The following is a 27,179-nucleotide window of genomic DNA, read 5'->3' as shown; positions in this document are numbered from 1 at the left end:
TCCATGCCATAAAGAATTCAAAGTCAACATAAACCCTAAGTCAATAAGAAAAAGATAAGTCACCTATAGAAAAATGGACAACAGATAGGAAAAAGCCTTTCACGAGGGAAGAAATCCACACAAGCAATATATATTTAAGAGGGCAACATTACAGCATGGGCTGGGGCAGGGCTTTTCAAACTGAATATGCATTTGAGCCTCCTAAAGCTCTTGTTAAAATGCAGGTTCTGGCTTTGTGGGCCTGGATGGGATTCCGTCTCTCACACATGATGAGGTCCTGCTGGTCCGAGGACCACACTTTTGAGAAGTGAGGAGATAGGTAGAGGTAATGTGTGAACTTCTCAGCCACCCACATCTATAACGCAGCTATGCCTCCTTTCAACTGTGAACCTTGGGCAAGTAACAATGTTTCTGTGCCTCAATTTCCTCATCTGTGAAATGGAGATGATAATAGTCTCCATCATTTGTGGTCAGGAGGACTAAGTGGGTTAACATATGTAACACCTGTAGTGCAGCATGTGACAAGACAAGCGTTCAGTACATGTTAGCAGTTGGTGGTGGCAATAGGAGTTACTAGAGAAACGCAAACTAAACCACAGTAAGATAGCATTTCACACCCACCAGAGGCGGATGGAGGTCAGAAAGTCTGACACTTTCAAGACTGAGGACACAGACACTCTTGTCACTGCTAATGGGGGTGCAAACTGGTACAGCCTCCTGGAAGAGTGGTTGGGTAGTATCTGGTGAAGTTGGGGGCCCCTGCAGTGTGATTCCAGATATATGTGTGTGTGTATTTCTAGAGAGTGTGTTGGGTGTTGAGTGGGGAGGACAAAGAGATCCATCTACGGGGGCACCGCCTTTCTTCAGGATGAGGGGAAAAGAAGTTTCAAGAGACAGATGAGAAAGCTGAAACTCAGGTTAAGTGACCTATCGTTTTAGTGGAAAACACATATTCTTTCCACATAGATTATGTGTTTCATTGAACAAATATCAATGAAAGCACGATCCCTGCTTTTTAGCCACTAGAACCTTAATTCTGGGTATTTCCGCCTGGATCTTCATGCAGCTGGGGGGGACCTGAGATCCTCCATCTCATCATCGATGTGGAGAAAAATCACACACTGAAAAATTTCTGGGTTCAGCTTCCCTCTCAACCCTGCACCATGTGACTCAAGGGCAGTTTCTCGCTCTCTGAACCTCAGACTCTTCTCTCACATAGAGAATTCTGGCGTTGGAGCGTGGCTGTCAGCCTGCAGAGAGGGAAGAGGCCAGGCCGGAGCAGGGCCCTCCTGCCCTCTCCTCTTCTCAGGAGGCAGCCTGGGAGGAGCCTGCCCACAGGGAGGGTGCGGCCAGGAAAGGCCTCCTGTCATTCCTTTTCCTAGCTGCCCTTGGTGACAGGCCGGGAACCTGGCAAGTTTTCTGCACTGCCAGGGCCGGAGACTGGAGCTGGGAGCCGGAGACATGAACAAGATCTCCCCCCAGGTAAGAGCTGCCCCGAGAAGGCTCCTGACCTGGGGGGCAGGGCGCGGGGCAAACCCCGGGATAAGGGTGGGCAGTAAAGAAGGGAGACACAGGTCCCCCACCGCCCCGGAGGCTCTCTACCACGTTGTAGGGAGATGCAACAGGTGAACCAGGTACATGGTTCAGGCAGTGAGAGCTGGGAGGGGACAGGAGGCCAGGGGAGGGAATGATCAACATTAAGGGGGGGCGCCTGGGGAGCTTCTCCAAGGGGGTACCCCCTGAGCTGGTTTGAAGGATGAATGTTTGCCAAATAGGCAGTGGAGGAAAAGGCTTTCCAGGCAAAGGGCACAGTACAGGCAAAAGTGTGGGAACATAAAGCAGACATGAGTGTGGGGCAGCCGAGTGGGAGGGCCAGTGTTTCCACCCAAGGCTCTTGTGAGGCTTCTGAAAAACTTTTCAGTCTAGCTGCCTGAGGCTGGACCTCCCCTCACCTCAGCCCACCCCACATTCTCTTCTCTTGGGCAGGGGGATGCCAATGGCAATGCTGCTGCTGGAAGCAAAGCCCTCCCTGGAGGGGAAGGTAAAGGCCGGGGGACCTGGGGCCAGCCCCTCCCCCACATGGGACTTCCTTGATGCTGGGCGGTTGCTATGGAGACACAAAAGCAGCTCCCTAAGGCTCTGTCTCTCAGACCTCTGCCCCATTGTTGATGTCATCCATTCCCAGTGTCCCAGCCATCTGTACTGATGGCCATTTGCTAAATGCATAAGCTCATGTGCTGCCCACCCCCACAGACATACACTGCCCCCCAAAACCCATAGAGGAAAGAGCTCTAGAGGCCAGTCCCTGACTCAGGGTGACCCAGGTGGGTCTCTACCTCTGAGGGATAAGGTGGGAGGGATCTCACATTTACTGAGCACCTGCTCTCAGCCACAGGCTCACCAAGTGACCAGGACAGTGTGCTTTACTTCTGTGGAATAAGAAGAAAAAAATACTTTTATTGAGCACCTACTATGTGTCCAATCTTGACTCTCACTTGACCACTGAGGGGAGAGACCCAGAGAGGTAGCTACTATTAATAACTATCAAGGATCAAGGCCCTACTGTGTGCCCAGCACCATGGGGCCTCTTCTACACCCAATGGTCAGCTCCGAGGGGGTCTCTTGTTCGGTGCAATAGCAGATGAGGCAGCTGAGGTGACGTGAGGTCGGGTGGTTCAGCCAAACTGGGATCCCGCACGGATGGGAGGCGTGAGGCAGGGTTCAAATTCAAATTAGGGTCCCTCGGCTTGCAGAGCCCCAGTATCTTTTTGCTACACAGTGGCATTCATTTATTTCAACCCTGCTTTATGAAGGACCTGGCATGGAATAATGGCCTCCTTTTCCCATCTGTCCCCAGGGGGATCAGCACTTAAGGGCTTTCAGGCTTTGAAGTGCAACCTTCACCTGGCCATGGACCCTGAGACGCTCCTGTGACCCCTCCTGCCCCACCTGTGCTGCGCAAATATTTGAGAAGCAGCTGCTTGGCTGACCGACCAGGACGCTTCTCCTTGCCAGCCTTCTCGCTGTCTCCCTGGTTACCTGAGTTTACAAGGGAGCCACTGACCAAGGCTGCAAGGAATGTGGGCTTTAGATTTATGCTGCGTCTCCTAATATTTCTCCCTTCCCAAGGTACCCCCACCCTGGGCTTCAGCCACACTTTCTGTCCCCCACATGCCATCAGGACCTCTACCCTCCTGGGCCCTCTACTTGGACTGCGCTCTCCTTGCACCTTCCCCTCACCCACCCGTGGAAATCCCATCCTCCTTCAAACACCCAGGACGCCCCATTCACCACCTTGGTCACCTGGCTGTGCGAGCTGCTGGGGTACAGGTACTGGTCTGCCTGATGGACCAGCACAGAGCAGGCTGCTCTGAAAATGTGAGTGGACTGTATGGAAGAGACCTGAACTGACTCGAACTGGGTTCTTCCCAAGGCACCTATCGTGTGCCTGCTGCTGGGCTGACCTCTGGGGACACATGCCCCTGCCCTTCCCTCAGAAAATAGTCCCCGGGGGACAGAGAAGCGCTCACGCTCTTGTTTTTGTGTCCAGACCTTGTCTTCTAAGTGAGACTGCAAGCTTTTGGAGGGCAAGGGTCAGAGATGTGCTTGCTTTTATGTCCTCTACAGAGCAGGGCACCTGGTGTTAGTCACTCAGTCATGTTCAGCTCTTTGCAACCCCATGGACTGTAACCTGCCAGGATCCTCCAGGCAGGAGTACTGGAGTGGGTTGCCATTTCCTTCTCCAGGGGATCTTCCCGACCCAGGGATTGAACCTGGGTCTCCCATGTTGCAGGCCATCTGAGCCACCAGGGAACTTAGAAGGTCCCCAATAAGATTTTCTTTCATTATTTCAAAAGCCAGAAAAAATTCAGGAGCAAAGTCAGTTAAAGGTGTCACTATCATTTCCAGATTGGCACATAGTAGACGCTCAATAAAGACAAATAGTAGCTAGAACCTTTATAGCACTTACTATGTACCAAGCCCTGTTCTGATCCAGTACCTAGCTCAATCCTCTCAACAATTCTAATGTAGGCATTGGAGCCCCATTTCCCACATGAGGAAAACAGGCACAGAGAAGTAAAGGGGCTTCTCAGTGTGGCCCAGCTGAAAAGTGGTGGAGCTGGGATTCCAACCAGCATCCTGGCAGGTTCCAGAAGGAACAATCACTGACACCATGGAAAGAGTGCCAATTTTGGCAGCAAACAGATGTGGGCTGACATAAGAGCTCCACACAAGGGGACCTGGACTTTTCCTTCTCTGAGCTTCAGTTTCCTCATCTGTAAAATAAACGTTGTCTTGAGTAATGAATTAATGGCCATGAAGGGCCTGCTTTGGCTTCTGCCCTATGGCAGGAACTCAGTAAGCAGGTGTCCGTGTCTCCTTCCTCATCTCCTGGGACTCATGGAAGGACACGGGGCTTAGGGGGTGGAGCCGAGACCTGGGGCCCTCGTCCCGACTGCCACTCACCAGCTACTGGATGTGGGCCAGGCCCAGGCGTTTGGTGGAGTGGGTCCACAGGCAGAGCTGAGAGCCTCTCAGTGGGCTTGGGAGCGCCCTCCTCCAGGGAAGCCTGTCCTACCCCAGGACCCCAGTGAAGAGGGACCACTTGTAGGGCTCAGGGCAGGGGACTGGCTGCTCCATCACGGGTTTCCCACCCCACACAGCGAACTGCAGCCCTTGCTGCTGCTCACGCCGAGGGGCCTGCCTCTCAGCCTTCCTGATGCTCCTGCTGACCACTCTTGCAGCTCTGATCGCCCTGGTCGCCATCCTTGGACCCCCACCTCGCACACCAGGTCAGGGTGGGCAAGAGAGAGTGGGTCAGACTTGTTGGGAGGGTAGAGGGAACACAGAGTGACGGGGAAAACTGATCCTGCCTGGCTTCTCCACAAAGTGACTTCTGAACAGTCCCTTAGGGTGCATGTACAAACACACACTGACACTGACAAGCACACACCTCTGAGCTTCCATCTGCACATCTGTAGCTTGAGCTGTTGAAGTGGACCCAGCTATGATGCCACCTCCTCCAGGAAGCCTTCCCCTGCCTGCCTGGTTTAGGAGCCTTGTTTCAGCTCCCATTGCTCTCACACTTCCTCTCCCCCCAAGCCCAATCACCCAGAGTGGTGTTCTCCTTCTGTGTGTCTGTCTCGACCACAAAGGACAGGGACCTGTCCAGTACATCCCTGAGGCCAGGCAGGCTTCAGCAGTGAGCCCCAACACCAAACGTGACCTCGCGGAGCTAACAGTTTGCAGAGTGACATGGAGGTTAACCCAATAAGCACTTTAAGGCAGGCTTAGTGGGAGCTCTGAGAGTCTGGGATGGGGCTCTGGCCAGTCCAGGGGTCAGGATGGGCACCTTGAGAAATGAACGGCACTGAAGCATGAAGGGAAAGCGGGGTTGGTTGGTGGAGGGGGTGGCGGGAAAAGCATCCAGGCACAGGGAACAGCATGTGTGGGGTGGAAGGAAATATGAAGAGAAGGTTAGTGGGCTTGATGGACAGGGCAGCGGGTAGGGCCAGGGGCCCTGGGCCCAGCGCCTCGAAATCTGCACTGGGGAAGGAGGTCACCATCTAGAGAGCCATGGGAAGGAATTAGCTGGAGGTGGGATGTCACCAGACCTACCTTTCTGAGAGATGTCTCTGTTGCCTAGCAGGAGGTGCTAAAGGAACACAGTGAGAATAGGGGTAGAATCCATGGTACCCTCGTGCCCGTGCATGGACACTGCGGGTAGATGTGAACACAGGAAGAGCTGCCTCCATGCACGTACCTGAGTGTCTGTGTGTACATGTGTGCAAGCATCTGCGTGTATGCACATGTTTGTATGTGCAGGTACATATCTGTGTGTGTTTGCCCTTGTGTGTGCATGTCTGTGTTTGTGCAAGTGTGTCCAAGCGTGTATGTCTGTGGGCAGTTGTGTGTGTGTGACAATGTGCCTCTGAGAGCCAGCCCCCTCATACTAGCTGAGGCAGTTCCAGGAGATGAGCTGTGATTCACATGCGCACAGACCCACATAAACTCGCCCCTACCTCCAACCCACACACACGTGTGTCTGTGCGCACAACCCGCAGAACTGGACCTCCAGGCTCCTCTGTCAGTTTCTCTCCCCTAATTCTTTGGAGCAGCCCCAGGGCTGGGTGCTTGACGCAGTGGGACAGAGGGAAGACTCTCAAAGGGACAGACACTCAGACGGTCCCCATCATTCCTGGGCACTGCGGAGGCAGCCCTACCTCAGGAAAGAGAGAGGCAGCAGCCTGGTTATTAGCTGTGTGGCCTGGCCTCTCGAACCTCACCGAGTCTTACTCTTCTCATCTGTAAAATGGGGCTAGTGACGGCATGTCACAGGAGGGTTCAGGGAAACAATAGAATAAAAATGTGAAGGTGTTTGCAGGCTGTATAGCTGTCCCAGATATAAGGACTGTGGCATAACGGTCGCTAGCTGGCCCCAGGATGTTGCCTCTGACACCCTCACCTGCACCAGGAGCCCTGCTATGAAAACCCCATCACTGGCTTGAGGCCTGTCCTGAGGAGCTTCCCGTGAGATGGTTGTTCGATAGACATGGGAACCATGACTTTCTCTGCACTCTCTCCAGGCTTATTCACACAGAGACTTTTGTGTAATCTCCCCAGCAGTCCCACGGGGTGTGTGCTATGCTCCCCACTTTGGAGACAGGAACCTGAGGCACAGAGAGGTCAGGTCACCTGCCCATGGTCACACAGCTGGCAAGTGGTTGAACTGGGGCTTGCACGCCATCTTCAATGCCGAGCTCAGGGTCCTCCCTGTGGCCCCAGGCCCTCGCTGCAGCTCAGGTGGGGCTCAGTGGGGAGAACTTGGTGATGCCCTTGTGAACACCACCCTTGACCCTTCCGGGGCTGGCCCCGCCCACTCAGGGGCCCAGGCCTGTGTGACGCAGACAAACAGGACGGGCTTCCTGTGCAACGACCGGAGCAGCTGCATCCCGGCCAGCAGGGTCTGTGACGGCGTTCGCACCTGTGCCCGCAGCGAGGACGAGGAGGAGGCCTTGTGCCGTGAGTACCTACGCCAGGGCCCCTTGAGAGCTGCCCCAACTCCAGCTCTCCCTGCAGCCAGACTGAAGCTCGACCACCCTGAACGTACCAGGCACCCTTGTGTGCTTCTATGCCTTTGGTTGTATACTGCCAGGAACATTTTTTCCCACCCTGTCCCAGTCACATGCACACACATACGCCCACACAAGGGAATGCCTCCATTCTGGGTCTTGAGAAACTTTATGCAACCCTCATGGCAGAGTTCAAGTGTTACCTCCTCCAAGGAGCCTTCTCTGACTCCCAAACTAGATGCTGCTGCTGCTCAGTCGCTTCAGTCGTGTCCGATTCTGTGTGATCCCATAGATGGCAGCCCACCAGGCTCCACCATCCCTGGGATTCTCCAGGCAAGAACACTGGAGTGGGTTGCCATTTCCTTCTCCAATGCATGAAAGTGAAAAGTGAAAGTGAAGTCGCTCAGCTGTGTCCAACTCTTAGCGACCTCATGGACTACAGCCCACCAGGCTCCTCCATCCATGGGATTCTCCAGGCAAGAGTACTTGAGTGGGGCGCCATTGCCTTCTCCACAAACTAGATGAAGTTTCCTTTACTGGACTCTCATAGCCCCTGTGCTTATCTGTGTCCCAGCCCCAGTCACATTGATTGTCAATCTCGTTTGGCATGTTTGCCCCCACCATCAGACTGTGAACTCCTCTGAGGCAAACCTAGTCTGCTTGGTCTTGGGGCCCAGGGCCTGGCACAGGGCTCTGCACAGAGAAATATCTGGAACGATTTGTTGAATAAATGATGAAGTTAGTGAATCAACCAATGAATGAATGGGAAGGTCTAACCCCAGACCTTAGACCTGACAGTTCTCAAGAGAGAGGAGTTGCCACAGAGGAGGGAAAGAGATCGGTGAGTTAGAGTGGGTGGGGCAGGGTAGCTTATGAGGGAGGGTCATTGCTTCGTGAGCTCTCAAGACAAGAGGAGGCCTTAAATTCATCTAGCCCATGTTCCAGCTCATGCCCCAACCCCTCTGCCACCCAGCCTCTGCTTGCACACTCCCAGGATAGAAGCTCACTACAACTCGAGGCAGCCGCTGCTCTCACTCTGGTTTTCCAATGGGGACGTCTCCCTTGTACTGAGTTTAGGGCTACCTCCAAACAGCACCCTTGACTGGTTCCAGCTGTAACCTCTCACCAACCCCTGCCCTCCAAGAACCGTATGTCGATCTGTTTCCCATGACGGCGGCACTGCGTGGACTGGAGGTTGCTGTGTTGTCCCGCATGAGTTTCCTCTTCCCTGAACTACACTCTGAACTCCCAGTCACCCCGTGGTGATTGGTCTTTCCCACTCCACCAGCATCCACAGAACACAAACCAACTGCCCATGTCCCTCTCCCTGGACTAGCTCCAGAAGCATCCATGACACTTCCAGCTGGCTCTGCCCAGTCCAAAGAACAAAGACTTTTCCCCTCCTAAGTCTGGGTTATATCTCTAGTGATGTGGCCTGAGTTTGTGTTAATTTTTGGTAGCCCTGTCACACTGCTGTCTAATACAGAACCCGCTTTCAAGAACGGTGTCTGATTCCCTCTCACAAAACATGTGAACGCACATGCCCTGAGTTCCGGGATCCAAGTGCAAGACCTCACATCTAGTCTTCTTAAAAAGTGTTTATTCTGCTTATCTGTGGCTGTGCTGGGTCCCCACCGCCGATCTGGCTTCTCTAGTTGCAGAGGGCAGGAGCCACTCTGGTTGCGGTGCTCGGGCTTTTCACTGCAATGGTTTCCTTGCCATGGGGCGCGGGGTCTAAGTGCAGGGGCTTCAGGAGTTGCAGCACGTGGGCTCAGCAGCTGTGGCTCTCGGACTCTGCAGCACCGGCCCAGTAGTTGTGGCTCACAGGCATAGTTGCTCCATGGGATGTAAAATCTTCCCAGATCAGGGATTGAGTCCGTGTCTCCTGCATTGGCACGTAATTTCTTTACCGGTTAGCCACCAGGGAAACTCCACATTTATGCTTGTTGTGTTCCAGTTGGAGGAAGCTTCCTGGAGGTGAAGGAACTTGAACCTGGGCTTGCAGGTCGAATGGTTTTGGACAGGTGTCAAGAAGGACATTTCTGGAGGGAGGAGGAGAGTAAGACATGCTGTGGATGGGAAGGAGCAAGAGCTGAGTAGGCGTGAGGAAGGGAGGAGCAGCTCTGGGCATCCTGTTGGATAAACAGGGAAAGAACCCTCCTCTCCCCTTGACTGACCTCCCCAGGAAACATTCTTCTTGTGTTCTCCTTGTGCCCTTCCTGGATGCTCAGTGACCTTGGGTTTGTCAGCTGCCAGGCTGGTCAGGACAATCTACCTCCATGTAGCTGTGAGACACCTGCAGCCTGAATGTACCAGCCTGCCTGTACCTGAACTTTAGCCAGGTGTGGACTTGCTCCTGCTTCATCTCTCCCCCTGTAGGAGCTGTGCCCCAGAGCCTCCCTGGCTTTCTCGTGGCTCACTGTGGAGACCCTGCTTCCTGGATCTACTCAGACCAAGTGTGTGATGGGATCAACAACTGCGGGGACTGCTCAGATGAACTGAGCCCAGGTGGGAGTCTGGGCACAGGCTGGGCTGGGCAACTGGCCAGGCAGCAGCCAGAGGGCAGAAGTTAACCAGAGAATCTCTGAGGTCCCCCCTGCATCCCCTGTTTTCATTCTAGGAAGATGTTTTCCACTTCTGCTTGAACGCCTCAAGTGGCAGGGTGCTCATTACCACGACAAGTGGTTCCTTCCGGAGAGTTATTCTTCTGTGGTGGGGAGCTTAGTTTCAAGGTCTCAAATGAGGAAGCCAGGAAGCCCAGAGGGCAGTCACAAGAAGAGTACATACGTAGCCCAGCTGGGGTTTGAACCTGGGCTTCCCTCATCTCCTCTGCACCACCCAACAATCCTGTGAGGAAAGCAGAGCAGAAATCACTGGCCCTAATTTATATGTAGGTAAACTGAGGCCAGAGGGGAGAAGTGACTTAGTAAAATGAGTGATAAAGAGGGAGCTTGGGTATGAACTCAGGTCTCCCAACTCTAAGATTTGAGTTCTTTCACTGCCCCAGAGTTTGCTTCCAATCTGTTCCCTGGCATTCAACCCACAAATATGTTCTGAGCACTGTTGGGGGCTGGCCTGGTGCTAGGTCCTGCTGGGAAGCAGCCAGGGGTCAAACATATGTCCTATCCCCAGGACTTACATCATGCTAGTGACTAAAGGTAGTGCCAGGGGTCCTGGAGAGGTTTTTGTTGCGGGGGAGGGGAGAAGAAATCATCAAGGGAGCTTTCTCAGAAGAGACTGTGTTCAAGCAGGCCTTAAAAAATGGACAGGGTTTCACCAGGCAGAGGCTGAGTATGCAGCAGAGAACCCTGGAGGCCCAGGGTCCAGGGTAAAGGAGGGAGGCCTGCGAGGTGCCCTCAGGGAGTCGTAAGTGGGCTGGTGGGACCAAATTTAGGGTGAGAGGGGAGGATGGGAGATGATGGGCACCCATTAATATCTGAACACTGACTGTGGGCCTGGCACTTGGCCTATCTTTCTTAGTAACAACCTCAAGCAGATGAGGAAACTGAGGCTCAGACAGGGTGAGAGACTCGCTTGAGGTCACACGCAAAGTCACACAGAATTTTAGCCCTTCTGGATGGCACATATACGATATATATGCCACTTCCTTCTGCTTTGGTACCTAAGGTAGATATTACTAGGCTTGGATACAGCCTCAGTGCTTTTCTCAGCTCAGTAATCCTAGTGGGGCCCACTGATGGATCACATGAGATGTACATGAGACAGGGTATCTGTCACCCTGCCACGAGGATGCCACCCCAGGAGGCTCTGAGCTAAGTTGGGGAGTCTAGATTCTCTCTTCTGCAGGAAATAAGGAATACAGTCAACCTGAGTCAGATACGGTAGGGCTGTGGGGGCCTATGGCCAGTTGCAGGGCTAAGGAGTGCCCTGGTGGATGGGGCATTCCAGCTGTTCTTCTGTCTTCCCAGGGACTACCTGCCCGCCCTGCGGCCCTGGGTGGTGGCGCTGCCCCTCGACTGTCTTCAGATACTGCAGCTGTATCCCCAGGAGTCTCTGCCGGGATCGTGTGCAGCATTGCTCCGACTGGTCCGACGAGTACTCCTGTCCCGGCCCTGACTGAATCACCCAGGCCAGAGTGGGCTGCTGGCTGGAATGGTGCTGCTAACCCTTGACATGCGCCATGAGTCCAAGGGCAGAAAGGAGTCTTTGAGATCATGTAATCTGCGCACCACTGTCTCTGAATAGGAATTGGCTCTCCTGCTTTCAAGTTTTTCGTCCTCTGCTTGGATGCTTCCAGGGATGGGGGGCTCATTACCACGTTAGGCAGCTCCTAACAAAGATGAGGGAAACCTGCTTCCATGATTTGCGGCCCTCCTCTGGCGACACACAGAGGAAATCTGCTCCTTTGCTCCAAGACACGCTTATAGATCCTGACCTTGTCACTCCTTGGAGAAAAAATAAGTTTGGGGCTTGAACACCAAGCTGAGAAGTTTAGCCCTTCTGGATGGCACATATACGGTACATAATGCCACTTCCTGCTGCTTTGGTACCTAAGGCAGATATTGCTAGGTTTGGATACAGCCTCAGTGTTTTTCCCAGCTCAGTAATCTAGTGGGGCCCACTAATGGATCACATGAGATGTACATGAGACGGGGTACTTGTCGCCCTGCTACAAGAAAGCCACCCCAGGAGGCTCTGAACTGTAGGAAGAACAGCCTGAGGAGCCCCTCCTCAACCCCTTCCATCCCCTCTCCTCTGGACCACTTCCGCTCTCACCCCAAGACCACATGCCCAACCAAACAGCCCAGGTTCCTTCAAGTAGGGATTGTATTTCAATCCCGAAGCCTGAGTGAACCAGCTGTTTCTTGGCATACATTCCGGTTTTACAACACCCAGGCAGGCAAGGATGGATATATCCATTAAACAGATGAGGAAACTGTGGCCCCCAGGATCGTACAGCAAAGTCAGGCTCAGAAGTGGGACTCAAACATGGTCCATGGTGTCCCAACCCCAAAGTCGTTTCTGCTACCAATGTGACCCTATCTTGGCCGGGGTGGAGGCAGAGTCTCTGGGTTTAAAAATGTAGCTTGAGGGTCAGAAAGTGTCCCACCCTTATACTGAAAGATGGACTTGGAATCTGGCTAATAAGAGGGTTCCTGTTGATGGAGACAGACATATCCCTGTTGGAAATTAATATAATCAATTCTATGTAGTCTTCTGTGAGATTTGAATTAAAAATGGACATCTGAGAGACAGGTGAGCTCCAGTTCATTCATTGCTGCCTGAGTCAATTCATTTGCTCACTGAACAGTCTCTGTGTGCCTGTTCTGTGCCAAGCCCAGTGCCAGGCACCCAGAAGTCAACAGACCTGGACCCTAGCGCCCAAGGAGAAGAAGGTGTCACGGAGGAGGCCCCTCACACTGGAAGGACGGCTGGGGCAGCAGGAAGTGCTGGGCTGAGGGCACCAAGGAGGGGACTTGGAGAGCCAGGATATAACCATATTTCTGACTCAGATGAACTGAGGGCCAGCTCGCGGAACAGGACACCTCAGAGATCCTGCCCGAGCGAGGCTCAGCCCTGGGTTCTGGCACCTTTGGCTGAGTTTCTCTCCAAGGGCAGCACAAATGGGGCACAGCCAGCATGCTCGAGGCATCCTCGGTTCCGAAGACGGATCCAGAGGGACTGACTGACCCCTCAGGAGGAAGAAATGAAAATTCACTTGGACAGAGTGCCAGGCGGGCTATGAACCATGGGGCAACAAAGAGTCGGACACAACTGAGCGAGTAAGCACAACCCGGGGAATGAGAAGAGGTCCAGCAGCTCATGCCCAGCGTTCACATGCCAACATGTTCCCGGTGCCCGGAGCATTAGATGTTGAAAACAAGGTCACTGAGGGGAGGCCATGGGAACAGGAGCCTAGGCTGGCTCCCACTGAAACCACACAGCTTAGATTGGGCTCACACTCCGCCAAAACCCAGGCTGGGACTTGAGCCCACTGCCTTTTAATTGAGGTCACATGCCTGGTCTCAGGACTTAATGAAGCTCAGATTCTTCAGGTCTCTTCACAGAAACAATTCAGGGATAGGTAAGAAGTGGGTTTATTTAGAGAGACACATATTCTGCAGACAGAATGCGGTCCCTCTCAAAAGGTGAGAGTGGCCCCGGGAGAAACACACTCCACACGCAGAGCGTGGGCCATCTCAGAGCGGGGAGGGCCTGAAACACGGGGCGGCTAGTTTTTATGGGATGGGTGATTTCCTATGCTAACGAATGGGAGGATTCTTCCAACCATTTTGGGAAAGGGGAGCTTTCCAGGAATTGGCCCACCAGCCACTTTTTGACCTTTTATGGTTAACCTTGGAACTGTCATGGCACCTGTGGGTGTGTCATTTAGCACATGCTAATGTGAGTATACAGTGAGGTCCACTGGAAGTCAAATCTTCTGCCAAATTGGACCTAACAGTCCCAATCGGTCTGTGTTGTATCCTCAAGGGCTATGCCATTCTTTTAAAGGTTGCGCCCTGACGGTGTTTCAGTACCAGTCAGCCTTGGTGTTCCAATTGCAGGAGAGGCCCAGTTCCTGCCAGGGGCTGGTGGTCAAAGGCTGGCCCCTGTGGGAGAGAGATGGAGAGACCTCAGTGGTCATTCAGTCCTGAGCTCTTCAGTGGGCTGCAGCTTTCTCAGAAAAATGCTCAGAGGCACTCAGTTGCACATAATTCTATCCTCCGCTCCCAATCAAGCCCATCCATGGGCCTTTACAGGAAGAGGGGCCCCTTCCCAGGGCCTGAAAGTGGGCTCCTGCCTAACACTCAGAAATGAGTTGTCCCAGAAGGCCCGCAAACTGACAAAGCAAAAAACTTGATTGTGAATGGGCCCCAGGATGGACAGCAATAGGGAGCCCAGGAGGACTGCTCTGCCACGTGGCCGCAGTTGTACTGTGGTAATGGGGCTAACTTCTGGGCTGTCTCTGGGCAGTCATTGTGTTTGGCCCATATTTGGTCTGACTCAGGGTCCTTACTGATGGGACCTCCTGTTGTGAGACAACTCATGAGCAAGTTATCGTTGTGTCTGGCCAAGGTGGATGGTTTCAGTCAACCATTCCCTAACAGGCCCGTGGGGTTAAGATGTTTCAGTTTATAGGATGAAGAAACCAAAGCTGACACCAACTTGCCTGAGTCCATTCAGCATGGCAGTAGCAGGGGAAAACCAAACCCCAGCTTTCTGGGTGCACACGGTTGACACTTGCTGAGTGCTCACTACTAACCAGGCACCGTGCAAGAAGAACTTTACCTCTCATCCTCCAACAAGGCTCCAAGGGGGGTACAGTGTTTATGCGAGGTTTAGAGAGGCCAGGCAGCCTGTTGAAGAGTGCATGACTGGTGAGCACAGAGGCAGGGAAACAGAATCTTGTGGGGTCACCCAGAACAAAGGCCTTTCCGTGCCTCACCCCCTCATTTCTCACTTGGTCTCCTAGGTCTTTCCCAAGTTACAAAGAGCAGGCTCAACCAGTTACTATTAATAACTAGGGATGTGAAGAATATAGAAACAAAGAAACAGCAGTTAAGCAAGAAAAATAACGAGAAAACAAGAAAAGTTAAGAAAGGGATAAAACAGAGTCCTACTTCCTCCTCAAGGCATAAGCATAACAATCTGATGCCTATCTTTGAGTTGTTCTGTAGCAGCTAAGACCCCCACACTCAGATGGAGGCTGGTGGCTACAGACTTAGCACAAGCGCTAGGCCCCAGACTGTCCAGAACCAGAGGGTGGATGGTGAAGGTTCCTGGAACACTACACTGTTACTTCACAACCTACCAAGGAGAAGAAAGTCAGGAATCCTGGAGCCTTCCTCCCCAAATGTTGCCTTTAAAAATGCTCCCCTGTAAAAACAAAATGCTCCCCTGAAAGCCATTGGGGAGTTCGGGTCTTTTGAGCCTGAGCTGCCTGTTCTTGCTTGGCCATGCAATAAACCTTTCTTTGCTCTAAACTCTGACACTTCCATTCATCTGGCCTTACTGTGCCTCGGGCACGAGGACGTGGGTTTGACAACCCCAGGAGTCTGGACACTTAGCTATGGCAGTTGGCTGTTTCATGCTAAGTTTCAGGAGGTCTGGGAAGCTTCCAGTGGCAGTGACCCCTGAGCAGGGCCATGGAGGAGCCAGAGACAGGGCAGACCAGGTTGAAGAGCTGCAGGGTGCCAGTGCAAGGAGGGAGCCTAAGGGCATGAGAAGCAGCCCCGCGGCTGGAGTATTAAGAAGAGTCTTGGATTCTGAGCAGGAGGGGTGAACCTGACCCTGGACATGCAGGGTGCTGGCAGAGGTTTTCAGCAGAAAAAAAACACGTTTGCTTCCCTTTTCTGGAAGAGAGGCTGCAGAGGCTCTCCTCAGAAGGCTTTCCTCCATACATGGATGTCATGACCAGACTACTTTGCAGGCAGGACGGGGAGAGGAAGAGCCAAAAGGTGAATTCCCCTGGGAAACAGTAAAGCTTCCAGCAGAAGAAAGGGAGGGGCCTTTAATGATTATGTCGACAGAAGGAAAATATACAACTATAAGTTGCAAGTTGTTTTACTCAGGGACCTTACTGAAAACTATAGTCCAGGAGACAGCCTCTCAGATGGGTCTGAGGAACCACTCTGAAGAGATAAGGGAGGAGCCTGGTTATACAGCTTTTTTTTTTTTTTTTTTCCTTGCTGGGAAGACAAACAAACAAACGCATGTAGTTGAACACCAAAAGATTACTGCTAATCACAAAGAAAAGACATCTCAAATGAATGATTTTGGCACTTTTCTATGCATGGGAAGATACAAGACTCTGGGTTCACTGAAATCATTCTTTACATATGCATCGTAACTGTCTCGGGCCAGTATCCAAAGCACAGAGTATTTCCTGGTTTTCTCCATTCTGGATTCCCCTCACGGTGCACCATCGGTGGGAGGCTGCAGTGGCTAATGGTTTGATCTTTACAGAAGTGGTATGTATAGTGGGCACTATTCTTTGTTTACTGGAATGGCAGGCAGCAGTACCTGTCTACAAATATTAGCAATATTTGCTGAGCATTTAGTACATGCCAAGCACTATTGCAAACTTCTATGTCTTAGCTCTTGTACCTCATTTTATCTTATCCTCATAAAGGAACCTGGCTTGGTATTCATACTTCACAGGGGCTAAGACAGATGAAGTTGCTGGGCTAAGACCACACAGCTTTTAAAGGGTGGTGCCAGGATCAAACCTTGAAAGGCCCAAGCCCAGAGCCCACTACCCCTACTCTTTGATGGCTCACTGTTTCTTAGCCAGGACTCCCGAGAACAGAAGGCTGGAGCCTACGCTGGGGGAGGCAGCCTGTCAACAGGTGGTGGCTGGTGCTGCAGAAGAATGGTGTTTGTTCTTTTCTGGTTTATTGGTTCTTCTTTTCAGAAAGAAGCAGGTGCTGTAGCAACCTCCTAAACAGCATTCCATAAGTTAGTCCAGGAAAACGCAGAGCCCAGGGTGATCAGCTAGGCCCCTCCCTTGGTTCATATCAGCCGAGCAGGGGATTTAATGCCACAGCCTGCAGAGAGCTCAGGCAGCCAGCGTCAATATTTGCCATGTCCCAGCCTCCCTGGCCTCAGCTCCAAGATCAGTACGTTAAGTACAACAGGTTCTTCTCTGTGCAAATACACAGGGATAGATGAATGGAATTTAAAACGGCTCAGGCTTCGCCTCAGGGTCTGGACTGGAAATCTGGCCTGGTTTAACCTTCTGCTATCACTGTTTGCCTGGGGCTCTCCATTTATCCTTAAATTCACCAAACCTCATACATCAGAGCTGGTAAGAAGCTCAGAGTCCAGCCAGATTTCTGATAGGAAGATGCTGCTTCCTGGAGAAGTAGAGAGGGAGGGGACCAGCCCAAACTGGCACTCCCTGGTAGCCATCTCTGGGATTCTGAGGGCCACCCAGCAACTCCAGGCCAGGCAGAAGCGATTTCTCTTCTAAAAAGAGCGATTCCTCTTTTTTAAAAAAGTTATTTAAAAAACACACCTTTATAGTTCTATTTACATTTAGTGAAATACACAGATCTTAAGTGTATGGTTCAGTGAGGTTTTTTTTTTTTTAATTTGGCTTCATTGGGTCAGTTGTGGCATGGAGGATCTTCCACTGTGGCTCCTGGACTCTCTGTGGCTCGAGTCTCAGTAGTTGTGGCGTAGAGGTTTAGTTGCTTCATGGCTTGTGGGAACTTAGTTCCCTGACCAGGGAACAAACCTGTGTCCCCTGCATTGCAAGGTGGATTCTTAACAACTGGACCATCAGGGGGAGTCCCTCAGTGAGTTCTTTTTTTAAAAAAAAAAAAACAAACAGGTTTATTGAAGTATGATTGACAAACAGTAAGCCATACATATTTAAGATGTACACTTTCATAAGTTTTGGCACACATATATACCCATGAAACTATCACATAACTTCATGTCCATCGTGAACATGTCCATCATCCTCAAGAGTCCTTGTGCCCGTTAGTAATCCTTCACTCTCATCCCACCCTGATCCTCACTTCCATATTTAGACAAACAATGCAGAGTACATCATGAGAAACCCTGGACTGGAAGAAGCAAAACCTGGAATCAAGATTGCTGGGAGAAATATCAATAAGATATTCAGATGATACCACCCTTATGGCAGAAAGTGAAGAACTATAAAGCCTCTTGATGAAAGTGAAAGAGGAAAGTGAAAAAGTTGGCTTAAAGCTCAGCATTCAGAAAACTAAGATCATGGCATCCAGTCCCATCACTTCACGGCAAATAGATGGGGAAACAGTGGACACAGTGGCTGACTTTATTTTTGGGGGCTCCAAAATCACTGCAGATGGTGATTGCAGCCATGAAATTAAAAGACACTTACTTGGAAGGAAAGTTATGACCAACCTAGATAGCATATTAAAAAGCAGAGACATTACTTTGTTAACAAAGGTCCATCTAGTCAAGGCTGTGGTTTTTCCAGTGGTCATGTATGGATGTGAGAGTTGGACTGTGAAGAAAGCTGAGCACTGAAGAATTGATGCTTTTGAACTGTGGTGTTGGAGAAGACTCTTGAGAGTTCCTTGGACTGCAAAGAGATTCAACCAGTCCATCCTAAAGGAAATCAGTCCTGGGTGTTCATTGGAAAGACTGATATTGAAGCTGAAACTCCAATACTTTGGCCACCTGAGGCAAAGACCTGACTCATCTGAAAAGATCCTGATGCTGGGAAAGATTGAGGGCAGGAGGAGAAGGGGACGACAGAGGATGAGATGGTTGGATGGCATTACCAACTCAATGGACATGAGTTTGGGTAAACTCTGGGAGTTGGTGATGGACAGGGAAGCCTGGTGTGCTGCAGTTCATGGGGTCACAAAGAGTTGGACACAACTGAGAGACTGAACTGAACTGATTTTCCATCAGTATTGGTTAGTTTGCACTTTTCTAGAATGTTATGTAAGGGAAATCATACTGCATATACTTTTCTTTTGGTCTCTCTGGCTTCTTTCACTCAATAGTTCTTATGAGATTCATCCACGTTGTAGCCTGCCCATAGTCACTGGTTTTTATTGCTGAGTAGTACTCCACTGTATGGATATACCATCATTTGTGAATTCCAGGCTTAAGAGATATACTCTCCATTTATCCATTCATTTGCTAATAGGTTTTAGGCTAGTCTCAGTTTGGGCTATTACAAATGAAGCTGCTTTGAACATTTTTGTATAAATCTTCGTATGGACATATATTTCATTTACCTTGGAAAATAGAATGGCTGGATGTGGTAGGTGTATGTTTAACTATTTATGAAACAGTTTGTTTTCCAAAGAGGTTGTATCATATTCTTACCTACACTTGGTAAGATGGGTCTTTATTTAATTTTAGCTGTTCTGGTGGGTAGGTGGTAACATCTCATTGTTTTGCTGTTATTTGTTTGGTTTGTGGGGGTTTTGGCTGTGCTACTGGACCTGCAAGATCTTAGTCCCTGACCAGGGATAAACCCGTGCCTCCTGTAGCGCAAGTGTGGATTCTTAACCACTGGTCCACCAGGGAAGTCCTAACAGCATTTCAGGGTGATTTTACTTTGCATTTCTCTAATGTTGAGTATCTTTTCATGTGCTTATTTGCCATCCATATATCTCCATTGGTGAAAAGTTTGTTCAAACAGTTTCTCATTGCTTGCTTTTTCATTATTGGGTTTTTAATTTTTTTTAATTTATTTTGACTGTTCTGGGTATTCACTGCTGCACGGGCTTTCTCTCTACTTGCAATGAGTAGGGGCCACCTTTTGTTGAGGTGCTAGGGCTTCTCATTGCCGTGGCTTCTCCCGTTGTGGGGCACAGGCTCCAAGGCGTTCAGACTTCAGTAGCTCCGGCACATGGGCTCAGTAACTACAGTTTCTGGGCTCTAGAGCACAGGCTCAGCAGTTGTGGTGCATGGGCCTAGCCCCTCTGCAGCATGGGATCTTCCCAGACCGGGATCAAACCTGTGTCTCCTGCATTGGTGGACTCTTTACCACTGAGCCAACAGGGAAACCCCATTACTGGGTTTTGAAAGATCTTTATATACTTGGAGCAGACACCCTCTATTAGATTGTCATTTGCAAATACCTCTTCCAGTCTATGGCTTGTCTTTTCATTCCCTTAACAGTGTCTTTCAAAGAGCAAATTGTTTTATTTTGAGAAAGTCCAATTTGTCAAATTTTTCCTTTTCTGGATCATGCTTCCAGTTGTTGTGTTTAAGGAATAATTACCTAATGCAGGTCACAAAGATTTTATACTATATGTTCTTCTAGAGTGTTTATAATTTTAGGGTTTTTCCTTTCCAAGAAAAACTCCATTTTATAATGGAATGATAAAAAAGCTCCATTCTTTTGTTTAGATAAATTTCAGTAGTGTCTAAGCTGATTTCTCCACAGGGAGAAAAAGATACTCTTTCTTTGAAAAACCATTGACACCAAAAGATTCAAGTTCAATTTGGTTTCATCCTGAAGGTCTGAAGTAAAACAATTCTTGGCAAGGATTTATAAATTAGACATTCATTGGTTAAACTTCACCAATATCACTTTGGATTGAATAATAGTGAATTCTCTTAACCACTAGTGAGATTCTGGCAAATAAACTGATCAATTAGACTTGTTCAGTAAAGCCATTTTTAAAGCCTAGAAAAAGAATCCAGGAGTTTCCAATGACTCATCCTCCATGTTGAATTACGCTCAGTTTTGGAATCAAATATTCAGCATGTACTTACAGTAAGGGAATTCTGCTGTACTTCTAGTATCAGTATTTCCTATTTGGAATAGCTATCCAATACATCCCACATCTGGAAGAAGAATCTCCTGGGAACTCCATGAGTGCTTTCAGAGTTCTTTCACAGAGCTGAACGCCTGTCCTGACGTCTTCTCCAGTTCTGAGGCAACCTCAGTGTTTTAGTTTTATAATTAGGTTTATGGTTAACTTTGAGTTAAATTTTGTATATGGTGCAAATAATGGATCAAAATTATTTTTGTTTTGTATTCACACATGGAATCCGATTGTTCCAGCACCATTTGTTGGAAAGACAGTCCTTCCTCTATTAGATTGTCCTTGGTGGTGGTTTAGCCGCTAAGTTGTATCCGACTCATGTGACCCCGCGGACTGTAGCCCGCCAGGCTCCTCTGTTCATGGGATTTCCCAGGCGAAAATACTGGAGGGGATTGCCATTCCCTTCTCCAGGGGATCTTCTCAACCCAAGGATTGAACCCAGGTCTCCTGAACTGCAGGCAGTCTCCTGCATTGTAGGCAGTCTTCTGCATTGCAGGTGGATTCTTTACTGACTAAACCACCAGGAAAGCCCTTCATTTGTCCTTGCATCTCTGTTAAAATATGGTGATTCATATACTTGTGGTCTATTTGTTCCATTGACTTATTTGTCAATCTTGATACCCATACCACATTGTCTTGATTCTGGTTGCTTTACAGTAATGCTTGAAATCATATCGTCTGTGAATAGACAGTTTTCTTTCTTTTTTAATCTGGATGCCTTTTATTTCTTCTCATTTCAGGCCATTTTAACCTGCCATTAATGTCAATAATGCATTTTCATTTTATACAATGTTGTTTTCATTCTGAGGAGCTTGATTTGGGTCTTTCCTGTATCCTCCATGCCTCTACTTTCAACACATAGAACACAATTACTTTTAATGTCCTTCTCTGATGATTCTAATATCTGTCAGTTCTGGGTGAATTTAGTTAGATTTTTCTCCTCACTATACTGTGCTGAGTCAGTCGTGTCCAACTCTTTATGACCCCATTATATTTTCTTTCTTTTCATGCCTGGTAATTTTATTTTTCATATACTATAACAGCTATTGGAGAAGGCAATGGCACCCCACTCCAGTACTCGCCTGGAAAATCCCATGGACGGAGGATTCTGGTAGGCTGCAGTCCATGGGGTCGCTCAGGGTCAGACATGACTGAGCGACTTCACGTTCACTTTTCACTTTCATGCGCTGGAGAAGGAAATGGCAACCCACTCCAGTATTCTTGCCTGGAGAATCCCAGGGACAGGGGAGCCTGGTGGGCTGCTGACTGTGGGGTTGCTCAAAGTCAGACACAACTGAAGCGACTTAGCATAACAGCTATATGGTGGCATAATTTACATATCACTCAATTTACTGCTTTAAAATGTGCAATAATCTTTAGTATATTCATAGAGTTGTGTAACCATCGCTATAGTCATTTTTAAAACATTTTCATCACCCAAAAAAGAACCCTCGTACCCATTAGCTGTCTTTTCCACCCAGCCTCTCCTCCCTAAGCAACCACTACCCTGTCTCTATAGATTTGCCTATTTGGGGCATTCCGTATAAATGAAATCATACTAAATGTGGGTTTTTTTGGTGGCTAATTTCTTTCACTTACACACTTTTTTGAAGTTCATCCATTTCATAGTATGTATCAGTACTTTATTCCTTGTCATTACTAAGTAATATCCCACTATGTGACTATCTATCTATCTATCCATATACATATTTCATTTATCAGTTCCTCGGCTGAGGGACATTTGGGTTGTTTCTAGTCTTGAACTACTGTGAACATTTATGTATGATTTTGTATGAACATTCTAATTTCTCTAGGAGTGGGACTGCTGGCTCATACGTTTAACCTTTAAACATATTTATGCTGGGTCATAAATATGCTTAACCTTCTGAAGAAGTGCCAGACTGTTTTCTACAGTGGTTGTGCCATATTACATTCCCACCAGGAGTGTATGCACAAGGGTTCCAATTTCTCCACCTCCTCACCAATACTTGTTATTGTCTCTTTCTTCTTATAACCATCCTAGTGGGTGTGAGGTAGCATGTCATGTGGATTGTGATTTTGATTTGCATTTCCCTGGTAACTGATTATGTTGAGCATATTTTAATGTGTTTATTGGCCACCTGCACATCTTATTTGGAGAAATGTCTACTCAGCTACTTTGCCACTTTTTTAGTAATTTATTTTATTGTTGAGTTGTAAAAATTCTTTATATATTCTGGATACTAAAGACCTTATCAAATACATGCTTTGCAAATATTTTCTGCCATTCTGTAGGCTGTCTTTTCACTGCTGTCCACGGAAACATAGAAGCTTTTAGCTTGGATGTAGTCTAACTTTTCGTCTTTAATTTTCATTTTTGGTCAATTGTGCTTTTGGTGTCATATCTGAAGAGACTTTGCCTAACCCAAAGTCATGAAGATTTATGCCTATACTTTCTCTTGGACTGCAAGTAGATCCAACCAGTCCATCCTAAAGGAGATCAGTCCTGGGTGTTCATTGGAAGGACTGATGCTGAAGCTGAAACTCCAATACTTCGGCCACCTTATGCGAAGAGTTGACTTGTTGGAAAAGACCCTGATGTTGGGAGAGATTAGGGGCAGGAGGAAAAGGGGACGACAAAGGATGAGATGGCTGGATGGCATCACCGACTTGATGGACATGAGTTTGAGTGAACTCTGGGAGTTGGTGATGGATAGGGAGGCCTGGCGTGCTGTGATTCATGGAGCCGTGGAGTCGGATACGACTGAGAGACTGAACTGAACTAACTGAACTTTCTTCCAAGAGTTTTATAGTTGTAGCGCTACACTTAGGTCTATGAGCCATTTTTAGATAAATTTTGTGTTTGGTATGAGGAAAGGGTCTAATTTTATTCTTTGCTTGTGGCTATCAAGATATCTGGCACCATTTGTAGAAAATACTATCCTTTCCCCATTGAATTATTTTGGCACCCTTGTCAAAAATCAATTAACTGTAAATTGAGGGTTTATTTCTAGACTCTACCTTCTAAATTTTTATTGGATGCTAGACATTGTGAATTTTAGCTTGTTGAGTGCTACATTTTTCGATTTCTTGTATTCTTGATATGGCTCTGAAATGTTGTTAAGTAACTTATAACACTTGATTCTTTAAGGTCTTGCTTTTAAGACTTACTGAGCAGGACTACAGCCATGTTTGCATGAGTGCATGCTAAGTCGCTTCAGTCATATTCTACTCTTTGTGACTCTATGGACTTTAACCCACCAGGCTCCTCTGTCCATGGGATTCTCCAGGCAAGAATACTCAAAAGGGTTGCCATTTCCTCCACCAGGGGATCTTCCCAACTCAGGGAGTGAACCCAGGTCTCCTGCACTGCAGGCAGATTCTTTACCGTCAGAGCCACCAAGGAAGCCCAGAGCCATGTTTAGTCTTGGCTAATTACTATCTGGGACTAATTATTCTCCACTACGGAGGTGAGAATTTTCTGAATTCACTACCTTGGATAATGAGGTTTTTATACTCTTCCTAGTCCTGTGTGGCCATCAAGTGCTGCTTCCTCTAATCCTTCTGGGTGGTTCTTTCTCTGGCCTGAAGTAGTTTCCTTACATGCAAGTGCCAATCAGTACTCTCCGGAATTCTCGAGGCGCACTCTCTGCGTATCTCCAGAGTTCTCTGTGTCTGTAGCTTTCTCCTCTCTGCTGCTCTGTCCTGTGAACTCTAGCTGCCTTGTTTTTTCCTGAATTCTAAGCTCTAACTCAATTCATGGATTATGCTAGGATCTGCCTGGATTCCTTGTCCCTTTGCTGCAGTCTAGGAAATCTCTCTAGGCAGTAAGCTGAAGCAATCATAGGGGTCATGTTGTATCCTGTCTCTTGGGAGTCACTGTCCTTTATTGCCAGTGTTTCTAAACTGTTGCTTCATATATTCTGCCTGCTTTTTTGGTTGTTTCAGGCAGGAAAGAAAAGCTGGGCCCATTATTGCATTGTGACTGTCTTTTGAACCCTTTGAGTAAATCAGAGGGAGATACTTTCCCAGAGTTTTTCAACTCCACCAGGCCAGAGGTCTATACCTCCAGATTTATCCTACCTCATTCACTGATAAGACAAGGTCCAACCATCATTATTTCATTTCATAGTTTGGGAGACTTAGGCAATGGCTCAAACCTCCTATTCTTTTCAGATGGGAATGTGGGAATGAATGAGATTAAGGCCTACAAAATTCTCCCTTTTGGGCTGCACTCTGCTGTGGGGAAATACTGAACCGAGAATCAATGTGAGATTACGTCTTGACTTTCCCAAAAAGGACCCACCCCCCTCACATCTCTGAGACTAGTTTCCCATCTTCTGCTGCTGTTGCTGCTAAGTCGCTTCAGTCGTGTCTGACTCTGTGTGACCCCATAGACGGCAGCCCACCAGGCTCCCCTGTCCCTGGGATTCTCCCATCTTCTAAGCACACTGAAATTACAGAGCACTATACTTAGATCATTATTACCCTCATCCATCATCTTCATTCAGTGTCTCAAAAAGGAGTCCTAGGATCTGCCACATCAGTTTTGGGAGGGGTGGGAATGTGCTGATTAATTAAAATGCATGTTCCTGGGGCCAATTCACTTTCCAGAATCAGAATGGAGGGGTGGAGGTTAACTGCACTTTTTTCAAGATTTTTTTTAAATGTGGATCATTAAGTTTTTATTGAATTTGTTACAATATTGCTTCTGTCTTACATTCTGGGTTTTTGGCCACAAGGCACGTGGGATCTTAACTTCTCGGCCAGGGATGTAACCTGTACCCTCCGCATTGGAAGGTAAACTCTTAACCACTGGACTACCAGGGAGAGCCCCTGATTTTTTTTTTTTAAACAGGTTCCTTTAACCCACTCCAGTACTCTTGCCTGCAAAATTCCATGGACAGAGGAGCCTGGTAGGCTACAGCCCATGGGGTTGCTAAGAGTCAGACACGACTGAGCGACTTCACTTGAATGATCTCTGGGAACTTCAGGGAACCACTGATCCAAACTCTTAAGTCAGCAATTTTCCTCGCAAGATGTACAACACTTGCTGGATGTGTTACCTTGTTATCCCTTTTTGTTCCTAACCTCATGAGCATTATGTGGCTTGATTTAAAAAAAAAAAAAATATATATATATATATAAATCAAAAGTCTTTTTGATCATTTTACAGAATTCTTTGAGACGACCAGGGAAACCTAAGTGCTTGAGATTTCCAAGCCTGGAAAGGACTTTGAAAGTCATCTAATCCAACCCCCACCTGATGTTTGCATTGTTTATGTACCAGTCTTGCCAAAAAATCACCCAGCTTCTGTATACACATTTCAGAGGACCTTGCTACTCCTTCCCATAGCTGTGCTACTGAATAAAATCTCTTAATTAGTTCTGGATCCAGAAAAATTATGTTCCCTCTGCCCCAGGAAAGCCCTCCTTCTTAAAACAGTTTTGTATTTATTAATACAAGACTCCAGATGATCAAAGCTGTGTTTAACAATAAAAAGGCAGTGGGGAGAATCTCAAGACCAGAGAAAAGAGCTACAAGCTAACTGTGAAACTTGTCAAGATGTTAAATTGTCCCAAGCATTTCTATGACTGGAAAGCATTTTTTAAACACTCCCCATGCTTTCTTATTCTCATGTGTTTTCCCTCTGTCTGGAGGCTTCAGGGGGAGAATCTATTTCCCTGCCTTCGTCAGCATCTAGAGGCCAGCCGCCTTCCTTGGTTTGCGGTCCCTTCGCTGTAATAGTCCGACCCCTTGGCTCTGTCATCACATCTCTCTTTTGACTCTGATCTTCCTGCCTCCCTCCTAGAATGACCCTTGTGATGACAGGATAATCTCCCTATCTCAATATTTTTAATTTGAGCACATCTACAAAGTCCCTGTTACCATGTAAAGTAACATTTCCAGAGGTTATGATTTGGACATCTTTGAGGAGGTCATTGTTTAGCCTATCGCAATGAGTAATGAGTATATGAGGGTTTGTTCTATTCTTTTAAATGTTTGAATGAAAAAATGGAAAGAAAAAGAAAATACTCCTTTGACCATAAGACCCCAATTACTAAGAGTTTGGAATTTATACTCCTTTATGTAGCATAGATGGAAAAGACATGGCTTGGGAATTTCTCCTGTAGTTCTTATTACCACCTTATCTCCCATTCTCTTTAATCTACTCCAGTTGGGTTTTTAACATTCCCCTCTCCCCTCAACCCAATCAAAGCCATGGACAACCTCCAATTTGTCAAATAATTTGTCCTCATTCAAACTGAAGTACTCAATTCACTATTCCCATCACAGCACTTTCACTTCTAGGCTCATACTCTCCTGGTTTCACCTGTCTTCAACATCCATCCCGCCTCCTTTGCATGACCTTAAGTGTGGGAAGGCCCTAGGCTGTGTCTCTTTTCTATCTACACTTCCCCTAGGTGATTCTATACTCTCATGGGCTCCAAATGTCAACCCTATACTATAGAACCCCAACTTTATTTATACCTTCAGTCCTGATGACTTCTCTGAGCTCCAGACTCATATGTGAGCTCCAGACTCTGCCTGCCTACTTGAGCATCTCATTACATCTCTCAAACTTATCTAAAACAGAACTCTTGATTTCCCCACCCACCCCGTATCTATTCCTCTCCTGCATTTTCCCATCCATTCAGATGCTCAGATAAAGCCTTAGGAAGAAGTCATCTTTGATTTTACTCCCTCTGTTCCTTCACTCTCTGACATTAAATTCGTCAACACAACCCATCAGCTCTACCTCCAAAACAGCCTTCTATCTAAGCTTTCATCATCGTCACTGCTATTGCTATCATCTGGTCCAAGCTGCCAGCATCTCTCACTGGGCTCCTTTAATGGTTCTGATTACACCTCCCT

General features: G+C 48.2%; 1 protein-coding gene across 4 annotated transcripts; it reads left to right on the top strand.

The window, feature by feature from the left end:
- The first annotated feature begins 1,368 nt into the window (after positions 1-1,368).
- LDLRAD1 (low density lipoprotein receptor class A domain containing 1) lies at positions 1,369-12,305 on the top strand. Of its 4 annotated transcripts, none has more exons than XM_004003543.4 (6): positions 1,369-1,482; positions 1,987-2,041; positions 4,665-4,793; positions 6,886-7,023; positions 9,453-9,581; positions 11,003-12,305. In XM_004003543.4, the coding sequence occupies exons 1-6, from the start codon at positions 1,462-1,464 to the stop codon at positions 11,152-11,154; spliced, it is 624 nt and encodes a 207-aa protein (XP_004003592.3). In that variant the 5' UTR covers positions 1,369-1,461; the 3' UTR covers positions 11,155-12,305. The 4 variants fall into 4 exon arrangements, with proteins under 4 accessions (XP_004003592.3, XP_027826301.2, XP_012004761.3 ...); XM_027970500.2 differs by having other exon boundaries at positions 6,625-7,023; XM_012149371.3 differs by lacking the exon at positions 4,665-4,793.
- The last annotated feature ends 14,874 nt before the right edge of the window (positions 12,306-27,179 follow it).

The sequence above is a fragment of the Ovis aries genome, chromosome 1, assembly GCF_016772045.2.
Source record: "Ovis aries strain OAR_USU_Benz2616 breed Rambouillet chromosome 1, ARS-UI_Ramb_v3.0, whole genome shotgun sequence".
NCBI classification, from domain to species: domain Eukaryota; kingdom Metazoa; phylum Chordata; class Mammalia; order Artiodactyla; family Bovidae; genus Ovis; species Ovis aries.
The sequence above is the reverse complement of the archived record's forward strand: the minus strand, read 5'-3'. Positions and strand labels throughout refer to the sequence as shown.